The sequence below is a fragment of the Nipponia nippon genome, unplaced genomic scaffold, assembly GCF_047370975.1.
Source record: "Nipponia nippon isolate SJK-2023a ecotype South Korea unplaced genomic scaffold, ASM4737097v1 scaffold_5, whole genome shotgun sequence".
NCBI classification, from domain to species: domain Eukaryota; kingdom Metazoa; phylum Chordata; class Aves; order Pelecaniformes; family Threskiornithidae; genus Nipponia; species Nipponia nippon.
Window position 1 is genome coordinate 15,305,597 of NW_028262369.1, and position 19,950 is coordinate 15,325,546.

A 19,950-nucleotide genomic window follows, 5' to 3' on the forward strand; every position below is an offset into this window, starting at 1 on the left:
ATGGCCTAGGATGCCTTTTGCTAGACTATGTACAAGCATGTAACAAAGAACAAGCTGTTACCCAAAATGGGGCTTAAATGCAGCATTTGCATTAGTTTCATTTGTAATCAAGTTTAATTTCACACACAACTTTGGGAATATCAGCCTTCACTTTCCCCAATCAAAATGCATGCCTACACTTTCATTAGTTCTAATAATTAATGTTCTGAGACATGAGGGTATATGAATGAGGGAAGAGCCATATCTGTCATACCAGACTGTGAAGACAGCACTACAGTAGTCAGTGTCCTTATTTCACGTTGAAATACAGCAGCTGTGTGCTGTGGGAGGACAACAAAAAGTGACTCAACCACCCTGAAGTAAAACTAGAGCTTAGTCCTCCACAAGCAAAACTGTAGTGTCTGTAACCAACTCAGTATATCTTAACTTGCAAGCAGTAAATACCATGTTATGTTTATAGCTCTGTCAGCACTCATTGTAAAATTCTGTTTCACAGGGAGTTTTAATTTCTCTACATTCAGAATTAAAACCAAAATCTTGCATTTTTGGAGCAGACTGGTTATCTCTCATGTCCCAACTATATGCAGTGGTTATGATGAAGATTGCTACGCTGTCTTTGCAGAGATGAGGTCTGAATGAAGGAAAGCTAACCAGTGGAGATTTCAGTGCTATGGTTAAGAATTCCTTTGTAATTGAATTACCAGGGAAACTTTGGTTCAGGTTCTGTCGTGTTTTTACGTAGCTTTCCCACTGGGATTAACTGATGTAGTTACCCAAGGCATTTTACCCAGTGACAAACGATCAGGGCAAGGGTTAACTTCATCTCCCCTCCACCCTTCTTTTCTGAAGGTGTGATCTTAGGCAAATGGAATGCCAGGGGATCTGGTGAATGCATGCCAGTAAGAACTCTCCAGGAGAAAAAGAGGCTGTTTCGAACATGAAATGAAACATACTATACATAAATAAGGAAGTTTTGCTGTTTTGCTTCTTAAACAGAAAACACTTGTCCCTATTTTTTGTTTAAGAACGTTTAGTTATGTAGGTTGCATCATTTCTCTGTGATAAATAGGAAGCTACAAAGTTCTTCTACCTTGAAGTAGGTTGATGGTGAGTAACAAGTATCAGATGGTTCTTAGAATTGAGTTTTTTTCCTGGTGGCTTTTGTTGTGAATATGCCAAGCATTGAATCTCTGTTTGTTTTAAAAATATCTGACTGCATCAATTAACATTCTCATTTGTGCTACTTGAAACGTATTTATCAATAGAATCATGAAATGATTTAACACCACGTAAGAAAAGGAATGAAGAGGATTTGGGAATAACAGATAGTGGTGAAACTGGACAGAGGGAAGATAGAACACACAGAATCGGTTCATTGAGCCTTTTGGCTGAAAGGGTTTGTGCACTACGTCTTACCTACTGGTATTCGTGTTTTAGTCTTGCTTCGTCCATGAGAATTACTTTCTAAGATGGTCCACACCCTAAGGTTTCTCTAAATCCTTTACAGAATGACCGTTCAGGATGGTAGGATTAGCGGATCTGTATCTCGGTGTACTCTGTGACTGGAATAGCAAGAATACCTGGGAATATAGCAGAGTGCAGTACATCCACTCAGAAGTGTAAAGAACAAACCCTTCTTTATTCCCATCATTACTCATCCTCATGAGCCTATCAAAGTGCACAGCACAACTACGTGGAGAGTTGAGAAGTGAGAACAAAAAGGAGAAAGACTGGGATGATTTATGGCTTTGATACCTTAAGATGGTACGCTGTTGAAATGGCTTACGTATATAATAACTTAGAACAAAGGTTCAAGGGAGAAAAAGTAGTTAAGGCTCTTTACATAGACAGAGGCCTTGCATTTTCTAATGGAAAATACATAGTTTGTGCCAATTTAGTAAAATCTTTCATCCAAAATAAGTATAGAACATACAGAATGTGTGCAAGCAAAATGATTTTTCTGACTCCTTGAACCATTGCTCTTTGTTGGGAAACCTCCAGTAGGTGTTCTTTTTATTTATCCATTTTAAATTTTCAGAAGTCTTAATTGAGAACCAATGTCTAAGAGGAGGTTTTACCTTCTCAAATTGGACTGGAGCCTGGGACAGGATTTATGCCTGTAAATTCTTGATTACAAAGCTTGGAGACTGTTTAGTTGATACGTATGCAGGATAGATCAAATGTATCTGTTTGTTCACGTAGTTGGAAGACTTCCACGCACGTGTTTTTGGCAGGAGGAGGAGAAAGAGGTGCAGATGTGTGTGGTGGTGTTTTGTTGTGGGTTTTGGTTTGGGCCGGGGGGTGTGTGTGGTTTTTTTGTTTGTTGTTTTGTTTGTTTGTTTTTTAAACCTGACTGGTATCTGTATGTTTTTGGTAACAATAATGCAAAATACAAAGCCTAGAGTCCTCTAAATCTCCTATAGATACTTCCGTTTGGACTCCAAGAGCAAATGTTAAAGTGCAAAAAAAGAAAGTTAATGTTACTGAGGTTGTGTGTAAGAATGGAGGCTTTGAATCCTGGTTTGGTTTCCTCCCCACCCCCGAACAGCAATTAAACAGTGTATTACCAAGCATTTTCAAATTGCTTGAACTAGTTCTCTCCAGTATTAAAAACTGATACTGCTGAATTGAAAACAAATTTAAACAGAAGTTATTTTAAATTATGTTTGGAAGAATTGTGCCATTCAAGTGTTTTAAAGATGACTTGCAAATACATGATTATTTATATTTGCACACTTTAATGAAAAGGTTTGTATAATAGTGATGGAATAAGACTTTACACAGACTTTTTTCCTTTTTGTGGATTTGAACAGCTCTGCTAGGCTGGTCCTCCCAGCAACAAGGAAATGACAGAGATGGGATGGATGTTTTATACGTTCCAGTTAAAATACTGTTATTGAGTATGCTCAGATTCTTTTGTTTCATTTTTAATTTATTGGAATAGTGAAGCTTTCCCCCACCCCCACGTATATTCAACAGCATTCTTACTAGGTGTGCTTCTAGTTTCTGTGTGATAATAGCTAATAATTTGATAAAGCTTCTTGTTAGATTCTTCTAATCCTAATGAAGCACTGGAGAATGTAAAATCTGCTGGCAGGTCTAGTGTCTGCAGTGGAGTAATTATGGAGAGTGCTGTTGGTTAAAATGACTGGAGAGCTCTGGGACTAATTGTAAGGAGTGACAGAACAGAGAAGTTTTATTGCTGCAGTTCCCTGAATTATGTTGAGCAGCAGCTGCGTCAGCAGATTTCAATTACCATACTACTGCTCCAGTCCCTTGGTGTCATTCTTGTTGGCATCAGAGTTAACTATTGATCTTTTTATTTATAGAAGCATTTTGTATTGTTTGGCTGCAGAGGTATATCTTCTTGTTTGGAAAAAGCGGAGGTTGCAATAAAGAAACTTCTTTGCAAGGGAATACACTAAAACCCTTTAGAAAACCCTGCAGATGTGAGGACTAGATGAGAAGATTGTACTAGCTTTTCACTACCTGTCCCTTAAAATACAGTAGGTTTTATCTAGGCAGGTTTGTAGCACAGTTCCTGTGCTCACACTGATATAGAATGCTCGGAGACTGGGCAGGGAGAAACTTAGGGCTGGGGAAGGAAGCCTGCTTTTCCAATGAGAGTAAGAAATTATATACTGCTGGGGCTTTAAATCGTATTTTTGTTCTGTGTATTTGCTGCTTACTGTCTTCTGTTTGGGAAAAGTAACTGAAAATAAACCGCCATCGATTTGATAGGATCTTGGCAAAATACAATCGTGGTGTTGCAGGCACCCTTTACTGGCAAATATCTTTTCCATAGGTTAGGGAAGGCAAAACGACTTATAAATTTTCACTTATTGAAAACGAAATGTTACCCTGTTAAATACAACCTGAAGCCCAAGTGAATGGCCTTTTCTGGCTACCTGCAGGGACACCAGAAGCATCTCTGCTTTGCTTTTGGAACTGGTATCAGGGTGCAGGGCTTGTGAACAGATACAGAAGCTAGCTTGCTCAAGAAGGGACTGGTAGCTTTAGTCTCAAGCTCTGGATGCCGGAATTGGCAGCAGACGTGAGGACCCAGGAAGATGAAAGTAGAAGAGTTGCAGCAGTAGCACATGGATGGAAACGGAGAGGGTAAAGGAAGGAGCTGAACCCCAACCCCGGGAAACACAGACCCTTAGTGGGGAGAGAGTGTTGGTGGTTTTTTGTTTGGTGTGGGTTTTTTGTTTTTTAAGTGGGACCTGGCTGTTTTTTATTAAAAAAAAAAAAAAAAAAAAAAAAGCGCGTGAATTTCTGTAGGCAGTTATCTGTCCTCCTCTTCTGTGCTGATTTACCTCCCCAGCTGTGTGTCACCACTCAGCAGTGGTGTTTCACATAACGGTTTTGCTGACTGAATAATTTGTCTGTGTGCTCCCTAATACGCTTCTGGCAAAATCACCTGGGGCAATTTCAGTCGCTACAGTAGCCAGCTCATCAGATTTTGACTGAAGCAGATTAAGAAGCAGATGCAGGAGCTGGTCCAGGACCAGAACTCCAGCAGTGACACCCTGCAGGAGTGGTAACGGGCAGCTGACTTTGGTGATAGGTGAATGAAGTGATATTTTCAGCTCTGCAAAAAACTGTGCTGAATAAAGTTGTTTCTAAAGCCTTGCACTGCTATAGCTCTACAGTGAAAGGCCAATACTGGCACGAGGCTGTTATCCTGCTTGTAAATTTTTCCATAACATAGGATTGTGCACAGCCATTGGATGCAGAAAGTTACTGTGGCTTGGTTCAGGGGCTGGATGGCAGTTGGCATCTGATATTCTCATCTTCAGTGGTTTTCCTGATGTTGGGGGCATGTAATTTGTGAACGAAATTGCTAATCTCTTGCAAATATAGGATTCCCCCCCCCCCCCCCCCCCCAAGCTATTTTATTAAAAGCCAGTGGTATCAGTAAGGAATTTTTGAGTGGTGTTGTTCATTCCCCTCCCCCCCCCCCATCTTTTTTTTATTTTAGGCTAATCCATACAAAATGAAGGAATTTCAAGGGAGAAAATTGAGGTGCTCAGTTCTGAGATCACTTCTTCAGTAGCCTGTGATAAAAAGCTGTCTCTGTATTTTATTATTAAGGCCATCAGAATTAAATGGTTTAAATTTATTTGACTAATTGCACTCATTTAAGTTTTTAATAATTAAATGCACTGAGGCTGTGTAACTTGTTAACAGTTATGTCCTTTTCTTTGCTTTGAGCAGTTTTACTCTGGGCACCGATCTCCTCACATTCCATATAGGTTATTGCACCTGGTATGGACTCATGCACGGCATTTAGCAGGGTACGAGCAACAAGATGCACACGAGTTCCTCATTGCTGCATTAGATGTGCTACACAGACACTGCAAAGGTAAGGCTTGTACTGAGTCTTCAATCAACAAGGAATATTGGATCAAAAGGAGGTAGAAAAATCTCTTCTTAAATCAAGTGTAGTGTCTTCCAGTACAGCAGTCTTAGCAAATTCCTTTTAAAATGTTTGGTAGACTTAAAGGAAAAGATTTATGAATAAATAAATAAACTATTCGTGCTGTCAAAAATTAGCTAGAGTTAGAAGCAGACAAGCCTGTACATTGATCTGAATCACCATCGTGATGTTCTCTTATTGGTTGTGAGTCACTGTCTTTTCTTTTAAATTGCCATTTTAATTCTATTTATACTTGAGGTAGTTAGAACTCTTACTCAGTGTGTCATGGGACTGATTGAAAATAACATAGGGGAGGCTATGGCTGTTCTGCTTAAATATTATTCTACAGTATTTATGATGCCAAATTGCATAAAGAAATGTGAATAAGAAAGAAAATTAGTATTTTTGGTATCTTTTATTAGTCTGTATATAAAAATACATGTATAATACAGTAAAAATATTCAGTGACATACACTTAGAAATGAAGTATCTAAGTCTTGAATTGATTTGGTAGTATCATATGAAATTATGTATTTCATGTTAATTAACTGAACTAAAACTGAACTGAAAATTTCCCAATCTGCCAATGTTTGATCTAGCTTGATTCACTTAAGCACTGAAATTTTTACTCTTCTTATAAGGGAAAAATAGTAGGGTTGATACTAGCAAAACAAACAAAAATCCTTAGTCACTAAAAATAAGCTCTAAAGCACTCAACTTCCCTCTAGTGGTCTTAGAAAAGGCACTTAGAGGTTAGTTTTTTGGCTTATCAGAGGACTATCAAAGGGAAGGCTGCTACTGCTTCTTTGAAACATTTTGAAGTCTTGCTTTTGTCTTTGAGACAGTCCTACAAGGTAGCAGATATGCTTGTTCAGATTTGTAATAGGTGTCCTCCAAAAGAGTCTTCTCCAAAAAGAGCACTTTTAAGGACAGGAGTACATAGAACAGTTCTTTTGTAATTATTAATATCTGTCATTTGACAGTCACTAACTGAAATTCAATAAGCCTAACGAAACTAGTGTTGAAGCACTGTAAGGAATAGAGTCTATCCAGATACTGACCTCTCACTTCTTAACACTGAATAAACTCAGCTGCAGACAGAAATACTTTGTGGTTCCTGTAAAGTTTCTAAACCACTGATCTAACAAACCTTGAAGCTTTTTCATCATCTTTGATATAAAATGATGTTCGTATTTCTTCTTCCCAATTAATTCATGAAGGAGGAGTATTTTCTTCTCAGAATTGTAAAGAAAAAACTTGCAACAATAAAAGTCTCTGCACTCTTTTCAAACTGATAAAGAAAAAGAATCTGAAAAGACTTTTTTTTTTTTTTGTAAGTGTGGTTTGGCTTTAAATGAACAATCTATCTGATACATCTTCTGCGATTACCAACAAAATCAAGCTTTCTCAACAGTGTCTTTATTCTTGGTTCTATTTGGCCTCTCTGGCCTGAATGAAAATGAAACTGTCCTAAAACTTTGAAAAAATTATGTTAGACATTCTTTGGAAAGAGCGTGTGCATGTGTGTGGATTTTTTTTTTACCACTGGTTGGATTATCACAGATGCGTTGAAAACATTGACTTCTAAATTGGTATCAAGTTTCATAATGGTTTCAGCCAACTTGAATTGAATTAGGAGCTTATGCACCTTTAGTACTGAGCTTTTTTGGGTTATGGCAAAGGTACCATTTGCATTCAATACAAGGACTGAAATTCAGTTATTTAATGGATATCCTTAAGTTTGAGCTACTTGCATGGACACAATTAAGCTGTTACAGCACTACTAGTGGGAAGGCATTAGCACTAGATCCTTGACGTCTGTGCACCCAGGTTTTAAAATTTCTGTTTCTGAAGAAATGGACTTTTATTAAACTACGGTAAATAATCTATACCACATCAAGGTAATTTCAAAGAAGTGGTTGAGCAGTTGTGTGGGAACCAAACCAGTTCATCTAAACCAGAATTTCAAGTATGGTCATGATAAACCACTTTCAGAATGAACTATTTGCTATGTAATGAGAAAGTTTTCCCACTTACATACTTATATATGCACACAGACACACACACCCCCACCCCCCCGTGAACTATACATCTGTAAAAATATTATTACTAATAGTGAGAATGTCCTAAAGCAACAATAAGCAAATAATGCCTTCCCTGCCAATATTAAATATTTATTTTATTGAATCAAAAATCTTTTAAAGCTTCCAGTCAATAGTAATCAAGTTCTACAATTAACACACAGTGAAGTAAAATAAAGCATGGAGAAAATTTTGTCTAAAAGCCCTAGCTTTTGGACGTTATTCATGGTCACCAAGGCTTCAGGCACCAAAGTGTTCCTTATGCTAAGAACTGTATAAATGTCCAGTGATATTTGTTTGGCTGACATTAGTCGTTTATCCCTCTTCCATTCCATTTACTCTGTTTCTAGGAAGTGTCCTAATGCAAGTCAGAGAAGGCTGTGAGTGTTTGATATCTGTCATTGCCTAAATTAGGAAAAATACATTATTTTGATGTACGTTTAAAGATAAATTTTGTACTACTGCATCCTACAAAGCATGCTCCAACTAAAAAAGCAAGAGATTTCTTGAATCTGAATTTTTTTCCAACATTGGTACTATAAATGACACTTAGTTGTACCTGCATTTTGTGCTATTCTGGTCTCTCTTGCTGGTTTGATAGTGCTCAAGAGTTCTGTAGTGTCATTGTACGTTGGCATTTGCGGTCCTTCTTACCATAAAAGTTTCCAAATGAGATTCAGAGCTTACTCTACATTAGATGTTAGCTTCTTCACCAGAGTACATCTATGAACAGCCTTGCTGTGTAGGTAATGGCCACCTTCTTTGTACTGAAGTCTTAACTGTTCACCTGGACTTTAACATGTATTGACTTTGATCTTCAAAATGCATGACAACTTTGATTTTTGGTCTCTGAATATGTTTGGATTATAGAAGATGCTGAAAATGACCAGACATTGATCTGGTGCTTCTTCCATGTTTTCTTACTCTTCTACGAAGAACAAGTACAAAATATACGCCACTCTTCATGTGGGATCCTTTAGGAGTTCCAGGGCTCTTCATTTGTTAGAGGAATGTACATAATGGGTGTTTCTGCCTAGTGTGTAAAGCATTAGGTTAGCTTTTAGTCAACACGATGGATACATCTTAATTATCAGTGTTGTGGAAGAAATTCAGGGTTCTAATTCTGTAAACTCCCATGACAGTGAGGTTCCAATCATCCAAACACTTTGTAAATTACTAACTTTGTCTCAGACATATTCAAACTTGGAGAAACTTAGACCAGAGTTGTTATTTTCTTGTATGGAGCAAGACTGCAATTCGAAAGTTAATATTCAGCCCACTGAAATCACTAGCTGTGGGGGTATTTTAATTTATTGCAAGAGCAACAATAATCAAGCAGCAGAGAGTGGCAGAGATGGGCATTTGTACACAAAGGTTCAAAAAGCAAGATAAAAAAAATTGAAGTAATCCTATGTTTTTATCCCAAACTTTATTCAGCCAATGTTATTCAGTTGTATAACAAAAAAAGAGTAGTACTTTAAATCTGATTATTTCTCATTTAGCTGGTTTTCATGAAGCATTTTGCATTCATCTTTAACAAGGACTGCTACAAAGCAAATTTGAAGCCTGATGCTAGGTATCATGACAGAAAAAGAATGCTGTGCTGAGATTAGGGAGTAAAACACTACCCTGCTCTGTGAATTTTACATGGTATTCTTAGGAGCTGATAAAGCATATGTTTGTGAAATGTTATCTGCTATGATCCATATAAATTTATGTGTATACTGCTTTGTCATAAAGAACAACAAGCACATGTTCAGAACACTGGGGGCCAAAGTAAAGCAGAAAAGTTAACATTAATGTGATAAATGTCCCTTTTAAAATTTCGCAATTTTAAAATTCATTTTTCTCATTTAAAATGCACAATGGAAGTTTGAGGCAAAACGTCTTTATCTTTATTTAAAAAACAAAAGCAATGTTAAAAAGTAATCTATAGCGGTTCTTGCAGTTGTTATATATGATTTGCCTTTAATAGTATGTTAAATGCATATATATTTGAACACCAAGTTAATATGCTTAGTTATTGCACAGATGCAGTAGTAACTTCTGGGTGTTTTTTGTTTTTGTTGTGTTTTTTTTTTTTTTTTTTAAGAGTTGCATTTAATTTGAATCCAAACTTTTAAACTCAATTTTCTGCCATTCTCGTAATTACATTAGTGTATACATTGAGGTATTTTGAAGTTTTCATTTTAGTCTTGTGTTGACCAATCTCTTACAAGATGCTGCTGATGTCCCTAGTAGGAATTATGACCAGCTTTAAAAACAAAATATATGAAACTAAAACATGCTTTGTAAGACAGAAATGTTGAAGGGAACCTTAACTTGAGCACAACAATCTAGCAGCTTCTAGTTCTCAGCTGCATAATATACCTCCTCTCAGCATCTGTTACATATTGACAAGTGTGAGTAGGTGGTAATCTTACTTTTTTTTTTTTTCCCTCCTCTCCAACCAAATGCCATGGGAAATAACGTTGAGTGGGTAATGCCCTTCTGTTTTGCTGGGAACAAGCTCGCAGGATATTCTTTCGAGACCCTCTCATCACTGATCCTAATTGACTTGTATAATTGAAAAGGGAGTATTTGTTCTCTCCCGTAGGCGGAAATGGCTGTCTATTAAAGGTGTCCAACAGGGATGTTACCTGTGGTCCAGTGAAAATCTCTAGACGCTGTTTCTCTGCTTCTGCCCCCTCAAAACAAAACAGAGGGAGATAATGTTTCAAATGGTGAGATTACCAGGATGTGGCACTTGCATGTTGTTTCTTCAAAAAGAAAAAGTGGTGTTTTAAAAACAAGGATAAAACCCATTAAATTCTTCTTTGAAAATCCACATGTAGTCTTTAAAGCTTATAAGTGATCTTTTTCTAAAGGTGAAGAATGTCGTGTACAGTCTCTATACTGTATGTGCTATTAATTAGCTTAGCATAATTGAGACCTTAAAAAGATCTTAAGTTCAGTCAGGTTTAGCTGAAATTCCCGTCAAGAAATGCCTGAGACTGGGTCTGATAACCCCCAACTTGAACCTTGTACATTTGAAATCTAATTTTAGAGCACTTTGTTCAAGAGCCATTTTAAGGAAACAATATGCTTTTCTTGACAATTCAAACAAAAGTTTCTAAAGTAGGCAGCCGAGTGAGAGCTTTTCTGAGGCATTTAGGATCTAATTAACTGAAGTGGCCCATTGCAGCTTAGTAGGTATCACCTATGTCTGCTTTTCCACACTTAATATCGGGTGGAACCTTTGTTGGAAAATATTATGTAAACTGACAAACTTCAAAAGCTTCGTTGGGGGGAAAAAAAAATCTCATTCCTTTCTGCTGCAAGAAGACGCCAGCTAGAGCACCTTAGGCAAAAGAAAAGTGGTGGGGTTTTGCCTTACGCTTTTTGTTTCCTTGGGTGGTTTTTTCACATGCTTGACTAGAAATTAATTATTTTTGAGTAATAGCTCTCATTTGAGGAGTCAACATCTGTAGTATTTACTTTCTGAAACTGAAATACTTCCTAGTAAGTTAAAGACACTAGAAGATCTGGCAAAACTTGATTCTGTCTTAGCAGTTTCTGTTGTAGGAGATGGGAAGACATCTTAAGATGTACTTTACAAAATAATTAGCTGGTGCTGTGAAATAGTTTGTATGTTCATCTCTGTTTACAAAGCAAAACCAATTGCATCTATCCTACCCAAGGAAATAAGCAGTACAGTATTGGAAATCGAAGAAAAAGTGTATCACTTGTAGTTCACCTATGGGGAATGGAAGGAGCATGCTTTAAAGCTAAGAACTGTGCCAAGAAATTTTTGGTTACTTAATGCTCTGATAAGTCTAAGAAAGCTGAATTGGCCTAATCTCAGCACTCAAATCAAAAATGAATTGCTGTGCGCCTCAGACGTGCAATGACAGTTTATAATGCCTAAAAGATAGGTATGTGAACGCATTGTGCCCCTTGGGAACTTAGAGGATTGCCATGTCTCTGAAGAAGCTGGAGGAAGACACAGCACTTATCTTCCCTCTTCAGATAAGGGCATCTTTCATTTTCTCACTGGTGAAAACTTGAATGGAAGGTACATGTTTATGTTGAAAGGACAGGATGCAGACAGCAGGCTGGAGGTTAATGGGTCTTAACAAACCTCCTCCCCTCACTCTACTCTCAGAAGTTGACTGGGATAGAATTAAAAAGTAGCATCTGCTGAGGTTTCTCCTCTGTGTTCATTTAGGAAAGTAATGTGCTATTGAATACTCTGCCTAAGCAGAAATTAGTGCTTCTGTGGTAAAGAGCTGGCCATTTGTTCAGATACAAATGTTGCACAGTGGCCCTCTAAGTGAAGTTTAAATGATCTTTTTCATGAACCGCCTTGGCAACTCCTTCATCTTAGGAACTGATCTTTACACCAGATAGTGCAAAGCAAGTCTCTGTAAAGGGAGATAGGGCTGTACCCTGAAAAAGGGGTTGGCTGACAGCTGATACAGCTTTAAAGCTTCACCTCTACAGGAGTTAACAGCAGTTAGTCACCCTCTGATTATATTCTATATTTTGCTAGGAGTTCTCTTCTTGTTTCCTTGTTTTTCTTTAATGCACGACATTTCCAAGGTTCCATATTGTCTGTGTGAACTTGCAGTATGTTTATAAATTTGTGTTATAAAGAGTTACTGGAGACACAGTCCAAGATAAACCACTGTTCCCTAGGAGGATTTTTGACTTCTGAGTTTGTGTTTGCATTCCTCCAGGTGATGATAATGGGAAGAAGGCCAACAACCCCAACCACTGTAACTGCATCATAGACCAAATCTTCACAGGTGGACTGCAGTCTGATGTTACCTGTCAAGTCTGCCAGTAAGTAATTTTTTCTGATTTTGCGCTCTGATTTGAAGCTGTACACCCTCCAGTGCAACAGTGTACTGAATCTTTTCTTTCTTGAATACCAATACAATACCACCAAAATACCAGCAAGACAAGAACTGTTTAAATACAGCATCAGCTAAATGCAATCAGTTACTAGTTAATTGTCATATATTAAGACATACCGAAAAAGCTACCTGGGAAGCACCACAGGCTTATGGACATAAACTTTTTACTAGTCTGTAAAAGGTTGTTCTTTTCCAAGTTCATGAGGAAAAGACTTCCAAGATCTCTTTGGTTTTGAAAGTATGTAATTGCCACTACATTTGAAGAAAATTCTGATATGCAATCATATTTTCCTTCAGTTAGGAGCCTCATGTATCATCAGGAGAGGTTTCAAAGAGGCTGATACTAATGTAATCTTGGGTACCAACAAGTGAATGTTTTACAAGAGTAAGGAAAAACGTATTTGTTGTTCTACTCTGGGTACTGGAGCAAGTTGACTTCTCTTTCAAGATGTTTGGTGTTGCCATAGTGCAGAAGTCAGAGTTCTTGTTTTTTGTTCTGTCTTGCATTCTTTATAATTACGCACGCTGTCCTGCAGATAGACTGTTGTGCTGTGCTTGTTTGAATCTGCTTTTATTCTCAGTTTCCTGGAGAGATTTGCAGAAGATTTACTGTAAGGAAAACGTACGAAATTTTGTTCTTTGCCTTGTAGAGCCACAGAATCCTTATATGATAATAAAAAGCTTGATGTGTTATGACACAATATTAGCATTGATGAAACTTTAACAAAAGTTTTCTCTTGAAAATTGACAACTTTTGCACAAACGAAGCTGGAGAAAAGGCAGACTGTTGTAGGCTTAGTGAGATCGCAGAGTGAAAGACACTAGTTTTAGAGGAAGAGAGAACTCAAAAAATCAGCATAATGAGTACAAACAGAAAGTGCATCCAAACGAGGAGCTTAGACCCCTGAAGTTCTGGAGTGCTCTTAAAAATGTAAACACTAGACGAAAAGATTTGAGTCAATACAAGTTAAAATTTTGAGAAGCTTTTTCCATAGTCTAGCTGTTGGCTTGTCTTCAGCTGTCTTGTAGAGAAATCTGGTTGAGAACATACGCTACTTCTTGATGCAGTTATTCTTTGGCCTCTCAAATTCCAAATGCTGTAGGAGACGCTAACATGAACTGCAAAGCTTAATTCAGTGCGCTACTGTTTAGCGAAAGCATTTGGCGCTCTCTTTATCAAAGTAGCCTTAAGCACCATTTTCCATGTCTTGACCAGAGAGCCATGCTCCTGAACTAGTTGGATTGCACTAGCTGTCATCACAGATATTAGCTGGTTTATACTGGTCAGTATGACCACTACCTCTATCTCGGAGTAACCCTGCTTGTTCACTTTGAGTCACAGGACTCCAGTGAGTTGGAGAATGTATTAAATGCATATATTTTGCATTTAGTACATCACATACGTTCTTCTAAAACATATGGCTTTTAAATATTCAGAAAAACAATCAGTCATGGTAAAACACTCTGGAGCAACTGTATTTTCTGTCATCTTTGAGTGCCCTCTAGGGGTGATGTAGATCCCATAGTTCTTAAAAGTAAGTGTCTGGTGTGCACCCTAAAGTGAGAGAGACTGTTAATTTTACTTCCTTTAAATATGTATCAAACTGCTTTCTTTTTCATAGTGGCGTTTCCACAACGATAGACCCATTTTGGGACATCAGTTTGGATTTGCCAGGCTCCTCCACCCCGTTCTGGCCACTGAGTCCGGGGAGTGATGGCAGTGTCGTAAATGGGGAAAGCCATGTATCAGGCACCACCACTCTCACAGACTGCTTGCGAAGGTATGAAATGAGACAAATACAATTTTGGCTTCATTCTGTTCTCTAGGTGGCACCGAACAATGGGAGTAAGTGATGCTTTGTCATGGCATTATCCCCAAACAGCATTTTTATACGTATTTTAGGGTTTTGCCTAAGAGAAAGTAAGAAAGCTCAGAACAACAGTAGGCCTAACAATAAGCAATGAAAACTAGTTGCCATACGATGCAAAAAGAAAATAAATTTTACGTTGACTGCTGCCAGGCAATGTGGTTTTAAATGATTGAAACCACTAGTGTCTGTCTCCATGTTCTTGGTTGTGTCAGCTAAGCAAGCACATAAAGAGAGTTCACAATGTGTTTAATACTTGTCTAAATTATAACACCAAGTATGAATCTGATTTTGCTCTAAGCAGAACTGAGGGTCAGCTACTGCCAGCTTAGTTGCGGGGATGACATTAAGAATTAAAGAAGTGGAGCTTTCAAAAATAAAAGATAATTCTGAGCAGGAAACTTGGGCATCTTGGAAACAGGTAACTGGAGAGAATGTCATGGCTTCATATACAGTTAACTTGGATCTTTTAGCAGATCTGAAAGTCATTCTGTTGTGGCAAATGCAGATATTTGTTGAAGGTATTTCACTGAGGAAGAGGTTACCTGTAGCCTGGGGCAATGCTAATCCTCCTGAAATAAAAATTCATAGCTTCTGACATGATTTCTAACCTTCTTGATACTTCTAAGATCAATAATTTTAAGAAAACAAGGGAATTAGTATAAATGAGAAATTGCTGATGCAGGAATGCATCAGGAGGCAAAACCAGTTGGATTTTGGAGATTTTCTTTAACATGGGGATTAGTAGAATCAGAGAGAGATGGTGACAGGGAAGGAAAAACATCCAGGTTAAAGATACTGTCAAAGAGTATGGATTTTGGAAAGAAATTGAACTCTAATGGATAGAGAGGTAGGTTTTTACCCACAAATTAGCAAGCAGGTTGAATATTAGATTGAAACAAGGAAGTTGCGTAACTTCATGTCAACCAGTGTAGCCATGCAACTTGAAGTTGGCTTGAAGAAGGAAGGATTGAGCAGGAGTATGACAAAAAACGAGAAAGATGTAGGCACTTCTAACAACAATACCAACAAATTTATAAGCCTTTTTACAGACTTGAGAGAAGGAAAAAAAAATATCAAAAAACAAAACCAAAACCAGAGAATGGTGGTACATAGGCTAGGTAAAGGGAATCTTGTTAATCAGACAAGAGGGGAGACCAGGAGGCTGTGATGATCATTTAATGCTGGAGGCTGCATTGACCATAAATAGAATGAGGCAAGGTAGGGTTAGTGACAAGCTGATAACATGTTGCACTGACATGCTTAGTGTGTGCATTAATGTAAAATGTTCAATTACATTTCAAAATATTTCATCTCAAAAATCCTAGTTGTAAAGCAGCCTCTGGGGAGATGATTTATTTGCCCCGTGGAAGTCTAAACTTCGAGGAAAAGACTTAGCAGTCCATCCTCCTAGCTTTTTCTGAGCTGACAGTTTCTGAAAAAGTGAGAGGTATTTTGCTTTAGTGTGTTGTGAGAACACAGAGGTAGTATATTTTCTCTGAGCAGTTCCCTATTCTGTAATGGTCTCTTCCTATAGCTCCCTTGAGCAGTTCTGTCTGAAAATTTTGAAAGAGATTTTTCTAGTTGTCAACACTTGGGTTTTCTTAGAAGATATCTGTATTTTGAAAAGAACTTTGTGTTTACAGCCCTTTCCATCTCAGAGCTTTGATCCTAGCCCTGGAGGGCTACAAGCTAGAAGAGTGTCCTGCAGACTAGCATGCAGCTGAGCACAGAAGTAGTGTCATCTTCCTTTGGAACTTCCATATCAATGTTTTTGGTTTTGAAAACAAAAGATCTTTGCTTTCTGTATGAAAATGAGCTGTCCTGTTGTAAGAGATGAACTAACATTTAGCTCCTTTCTCAGACACTGATGCCTTTCAGTGTAATGTTGCCAAGTAGAGCAATAATAAATGTCAGATTTGGATATCTGAACCATGGCACTTTACGTTCTTACAGGTGTTGAGTTTTTTCAAAATGACACTTAAAGGCCGTGAACTCTGTCTCTTGTGGTGCCAGTGACCCAGAAGTAAAAGTAAAAGAAGTGTTTTCAGCATGTGTGGAAAATCGTCTGATTGTTTTGTGCATCCCTTTGCTTTTTAATATTTTTTTCAGGTTTACAAGGCCAGAACATCTAGGAAGCAGTGCCAAAATCAAATGTAGTGGTTGCCATAGCTACCAGGAATCTACCAAACAACTCACTATGAAGAAGTTACCCATTGTGGCCTGTTTTCATCTCAAAGTAAGTTCACAGGGGGCAGACAGAGCAGAGGACATGTATTCCTCTCTGAGAGGATGGGCTGAACTCCTGGACACATCTTCTGGCTTTCACTGACTAATCTTTTATGATATAAATTAATATAAAGAACAGCTTGCATGCCCAGCTAGATTTTCTATTAAGATCGTATTACATTATCTATAATGTAGCTTTGCAGTATATCTGTGGGAACCTAACTAATCAGAATCTAGAAACAAAATCGAAGGCTAGTACAATACCTGAACCAGCGTAGAAACCGATCTTCAATAACACTTAGTCATCCTGCATGGTAAAATTTTTACCCTACACTTCTACTGGAAGAATGCCACAGAGGAACTCTGTGTTGAAGGAAAAGCACGAAAAAGGTATTGGTTGCAATGGAGAAGGCTTCTTGTATCTTCCCAACTGTGATGCAGTTTTCAACATTTCCAGTCCAGATTGTCAGATGCAATGATGGGAGATAATGTCATAGCTGCTGCCCTCAGATAATTTAGTCCTGTACAATTTATGTCTTAAATATATAAGACTGACTGTGGTGCAAAGTAGGCAGCTATCACAGATGAAGGTCATTCTGTGTCAAGAGGCAAAGGGTCCTTGAAAAGTGATGCCACAGGCCTTTGTAGAAGCAGCCACCATAGTAATTTAATTGCATCTTTGATCTGCTTGAGCTTTTCAGATGCAGACCTCTAAGGTCTTGAGTGCCTCCTGGGACAGAATGACAAAGTCCTCTCACTGCTAGGCAGCAACTGGTAATCGCTGGCCTCAGCTCTGACTATGACCAGTGTTTCAAGAAACTGCTTATCTGATGATGATATTAATTTCACATAAGCTCCATAAAGAAAAGCAGCATTTTACCTACCACCATGGTGGCTGGGAACAGATTTCAAAACGGCAGCCTATATGCTGTGTACAAATGAAGGCATATATCACTTTTCTTTCCGATTGGGGAACGGTGAATTGAAAGAACACACGTTCCAGCCTTTTGCTCCAGAGACTTTGTTCAGTTGTTCAATTCTTACATGGTTTCTAGGCTTTGAACTGTGGTAAAACACCTGGGTAACTTTAATAGTGTTGAAATGAGACCTTTATCTTGTAGCTGTCATGGCAAAGTGCGTGCTGAACTTTGCTGTAGCATGCAGGCAGTTTTTCTGGTTTATTTTCCAGTAGCCCTCTAAGCTAGGTCAGTACGTTCGTACTGGAAAACCTAATAATCTGTGTAACTATAGTGTTATGGTCTCACTGAGCAAGTCACAGACTGTATTCAAGAAATGATTGTAGTTTGGAATTGTTAAATTACATAGCAACTCCGTATACAGTGTAGGAGCGATTTAAAATTTATTTTCAAAATCTGGCTTGTACAGAACCTTATTAATGAAATGCAGAGGTCTTGACATGAAAACAGAATGCCATAGGAAGGTCTGTATTTGTGAGAAAAGACTGATTCTGCTTTCTGCTGGAAAAAGGTGTTACAGGTGGAAAGAGTTCCCTCTTCTGTAATTTACAGGCCTTTTCAGACTGTTTGGGACAATCATGCCTTCAGATGTTCACCCCCATATACCAGCAGTTCTTCAGTTGCATCTTGAGTATTAACCAAGATGATGCGCAATGTTATATGCCAAAGATACTAGCCTGACTGGAACAGATAGTAGCACAGTTAATTTGTTCTTCTTTGGCTGGTTGTGGTCTTCCTGAAGAGCATTCTTGCATGACTGACTTGAGGTTTCAGGAGTGCTTGGCTGGCTGCTTGGCTTTTGGGAGGAGTTTTGGGGGTGTGGGGCTCTTGTTTTTATTTTATTTTGTTATTGCAGAGTAGTTGGCAAGATATACCTAGGTGATTCTGCTCTTTGGGCAAGGCAGTGTGAACGTGCTCAACACCTTTCCTACACTCAATTCAGTATTTGTGTTATCCAGAATGATGGAAGATTTTTTGAAAATAAATTACTTTTCCTAAGTGATTGTGTTGTCCTGTCCATGCAAAATGCAAATTTCATTTCATGTGTTAAAGCAAAAAAGAAACATGAAAGATAAGAATTACAGAACTCTCAGCTTTTCATGTATGGATCTGTTGCTAGGGAATTGTTATGGCACCACAATTGGAAAATAATTAACTTGAAGTGTAAATAGAGCAGAATTTCTGAGAAATGGGGAGAGAAGCTGCCTTTAAATAGAAACTCATTCATCTCTTTCTGGTATTTGTTCCTGTTTCCATTTAATGTTCAATTGAGAAGATGAGGAGAGGATGGTGGGTATTGCAGGCTCCTTTTGGCGGAGGGACAAGGCTTTTTTATTATCATATTCCATTTTTGCCTTAATTTGAATTGGTATTCCTGTGTAGGCTTGACTCCTGTCGCTTGAGATGATTGGATGGGTGGATTAAGTGTGTGAATCTGATGGCAAGCTCTCATTGTCACCAGTTTTGTGTGTGAGTGTAGGCAGCAGCCACGTATTTGAATAGTACGTAGTACAAATGAACACTGGTTTGGGTGAAGGCTGTGTGTGCTCTCTCTGTTTAATATATTTTTTCTTAACATCAGTTGGGAATCAGTTTGTATGTATAGATATGAAGGTAAACAATCTAATTTAATACTGTGTTTTTTCCCCGGAAATTGTGGTTTATTTTCCTGGTAGAAATGTGTTAGCATTTACGCGGGGGTTTCCAGCCCAGATCGTTGGTAGAAAAAAATATGGGGATGTCCCTGGATACTGACTGCTAATATGCTTTCATGTTATTGTTCCTAAGCTTAGGACATTTATAAAAGATAAACTTAGCCTTTCTCTAAAGAAAAAAAAAAATTCTTCCACTTTGTCTCCAGCGGTTTGAACACTCAGCCAAACTGAGGCGAAAGATCACTACGTATGTCTCATTTCCGCTGGAGCTGGACATGACACCATTCATGGCTTCCAGGTGTGTACCAAGTTCAAAATCCCCCAAAGACCTGGACAGAACTGTTTACCAGTTCATACATGTGCATCATGAAACATGGAACATCCTTGAATCAAGGTTATAGAACAGTATGTATAATGATACTTCTGCTGTAAGCTTCTCCTTGAAATGTGCATCTTTTCTAAACTAATTTCTATTTTTGTGTGCCAGAAAAGGCTTTATATTGAAACGATAATTTTTTTTTTATTAATATGTGTTACATTTCTAGTTGCATGTTAAATTTTTATAGACTCACAGCCATTGTGCCTTCAGATCTCTGCTTCGGTCCCATCACCTGAGTGCCCACCCACCAGTCATCTTGTGTAATCAGGCAGACTAGACATAACCTAATGCCTAACCTAGTATTTCTGAAGTTATAAAAATCCTTCCTCTTTATTCCGGCATACAGGCAAATGTGGGGTTTTTTGGTTTGTACCTTCAACTTCTGTTTAGAGAATGCTGCAAGAAGAAAAAACATAGTCCATATTAAAATAGGTATTTCTA

The 19,950-nt window shown here is 38.1% G+C and overlaps 1 protein-coding gene across 4 annotated transcripts in view; it reads left to right on the forward strand.

The window, feature by feature from the left end:
* The window catches only part of USP22 (ubiquitin specific peptidase 22), a 111,949-nt gene that overhangs the window by 85,915 nt on the left and 6,084 nt on the right, over window positions 1-19,950 (forward strand). For all 4 annotated transcript variants that reach the window (XM_087731689.1, XM_087731688.1, XM_087731690.1 and 1 more), the window contains 5 exons: window positions 5,221-5,368; window positions 12,222-12,327; window positions 14,024-14,182; window positions 16,382-16,508; window positions 19,337-19,428. In XM_087731689.1, the coding sequence (XP_087587815.1) occupies window positions 5,221-5,368; window positions 12,222-12,327; window positions 14,024-14,182; window positions 16,382-16,508; window positions 19,337-19,428 (632 nt within the window). The remainder of the gene's footprint in view (window positions 1-5,220; window positions 5,369-12,221; window positions 12,328-14,023; window positions 14,183-16,381; window positions 16,509-19,336; window positions 19,429-19,950) is intronic.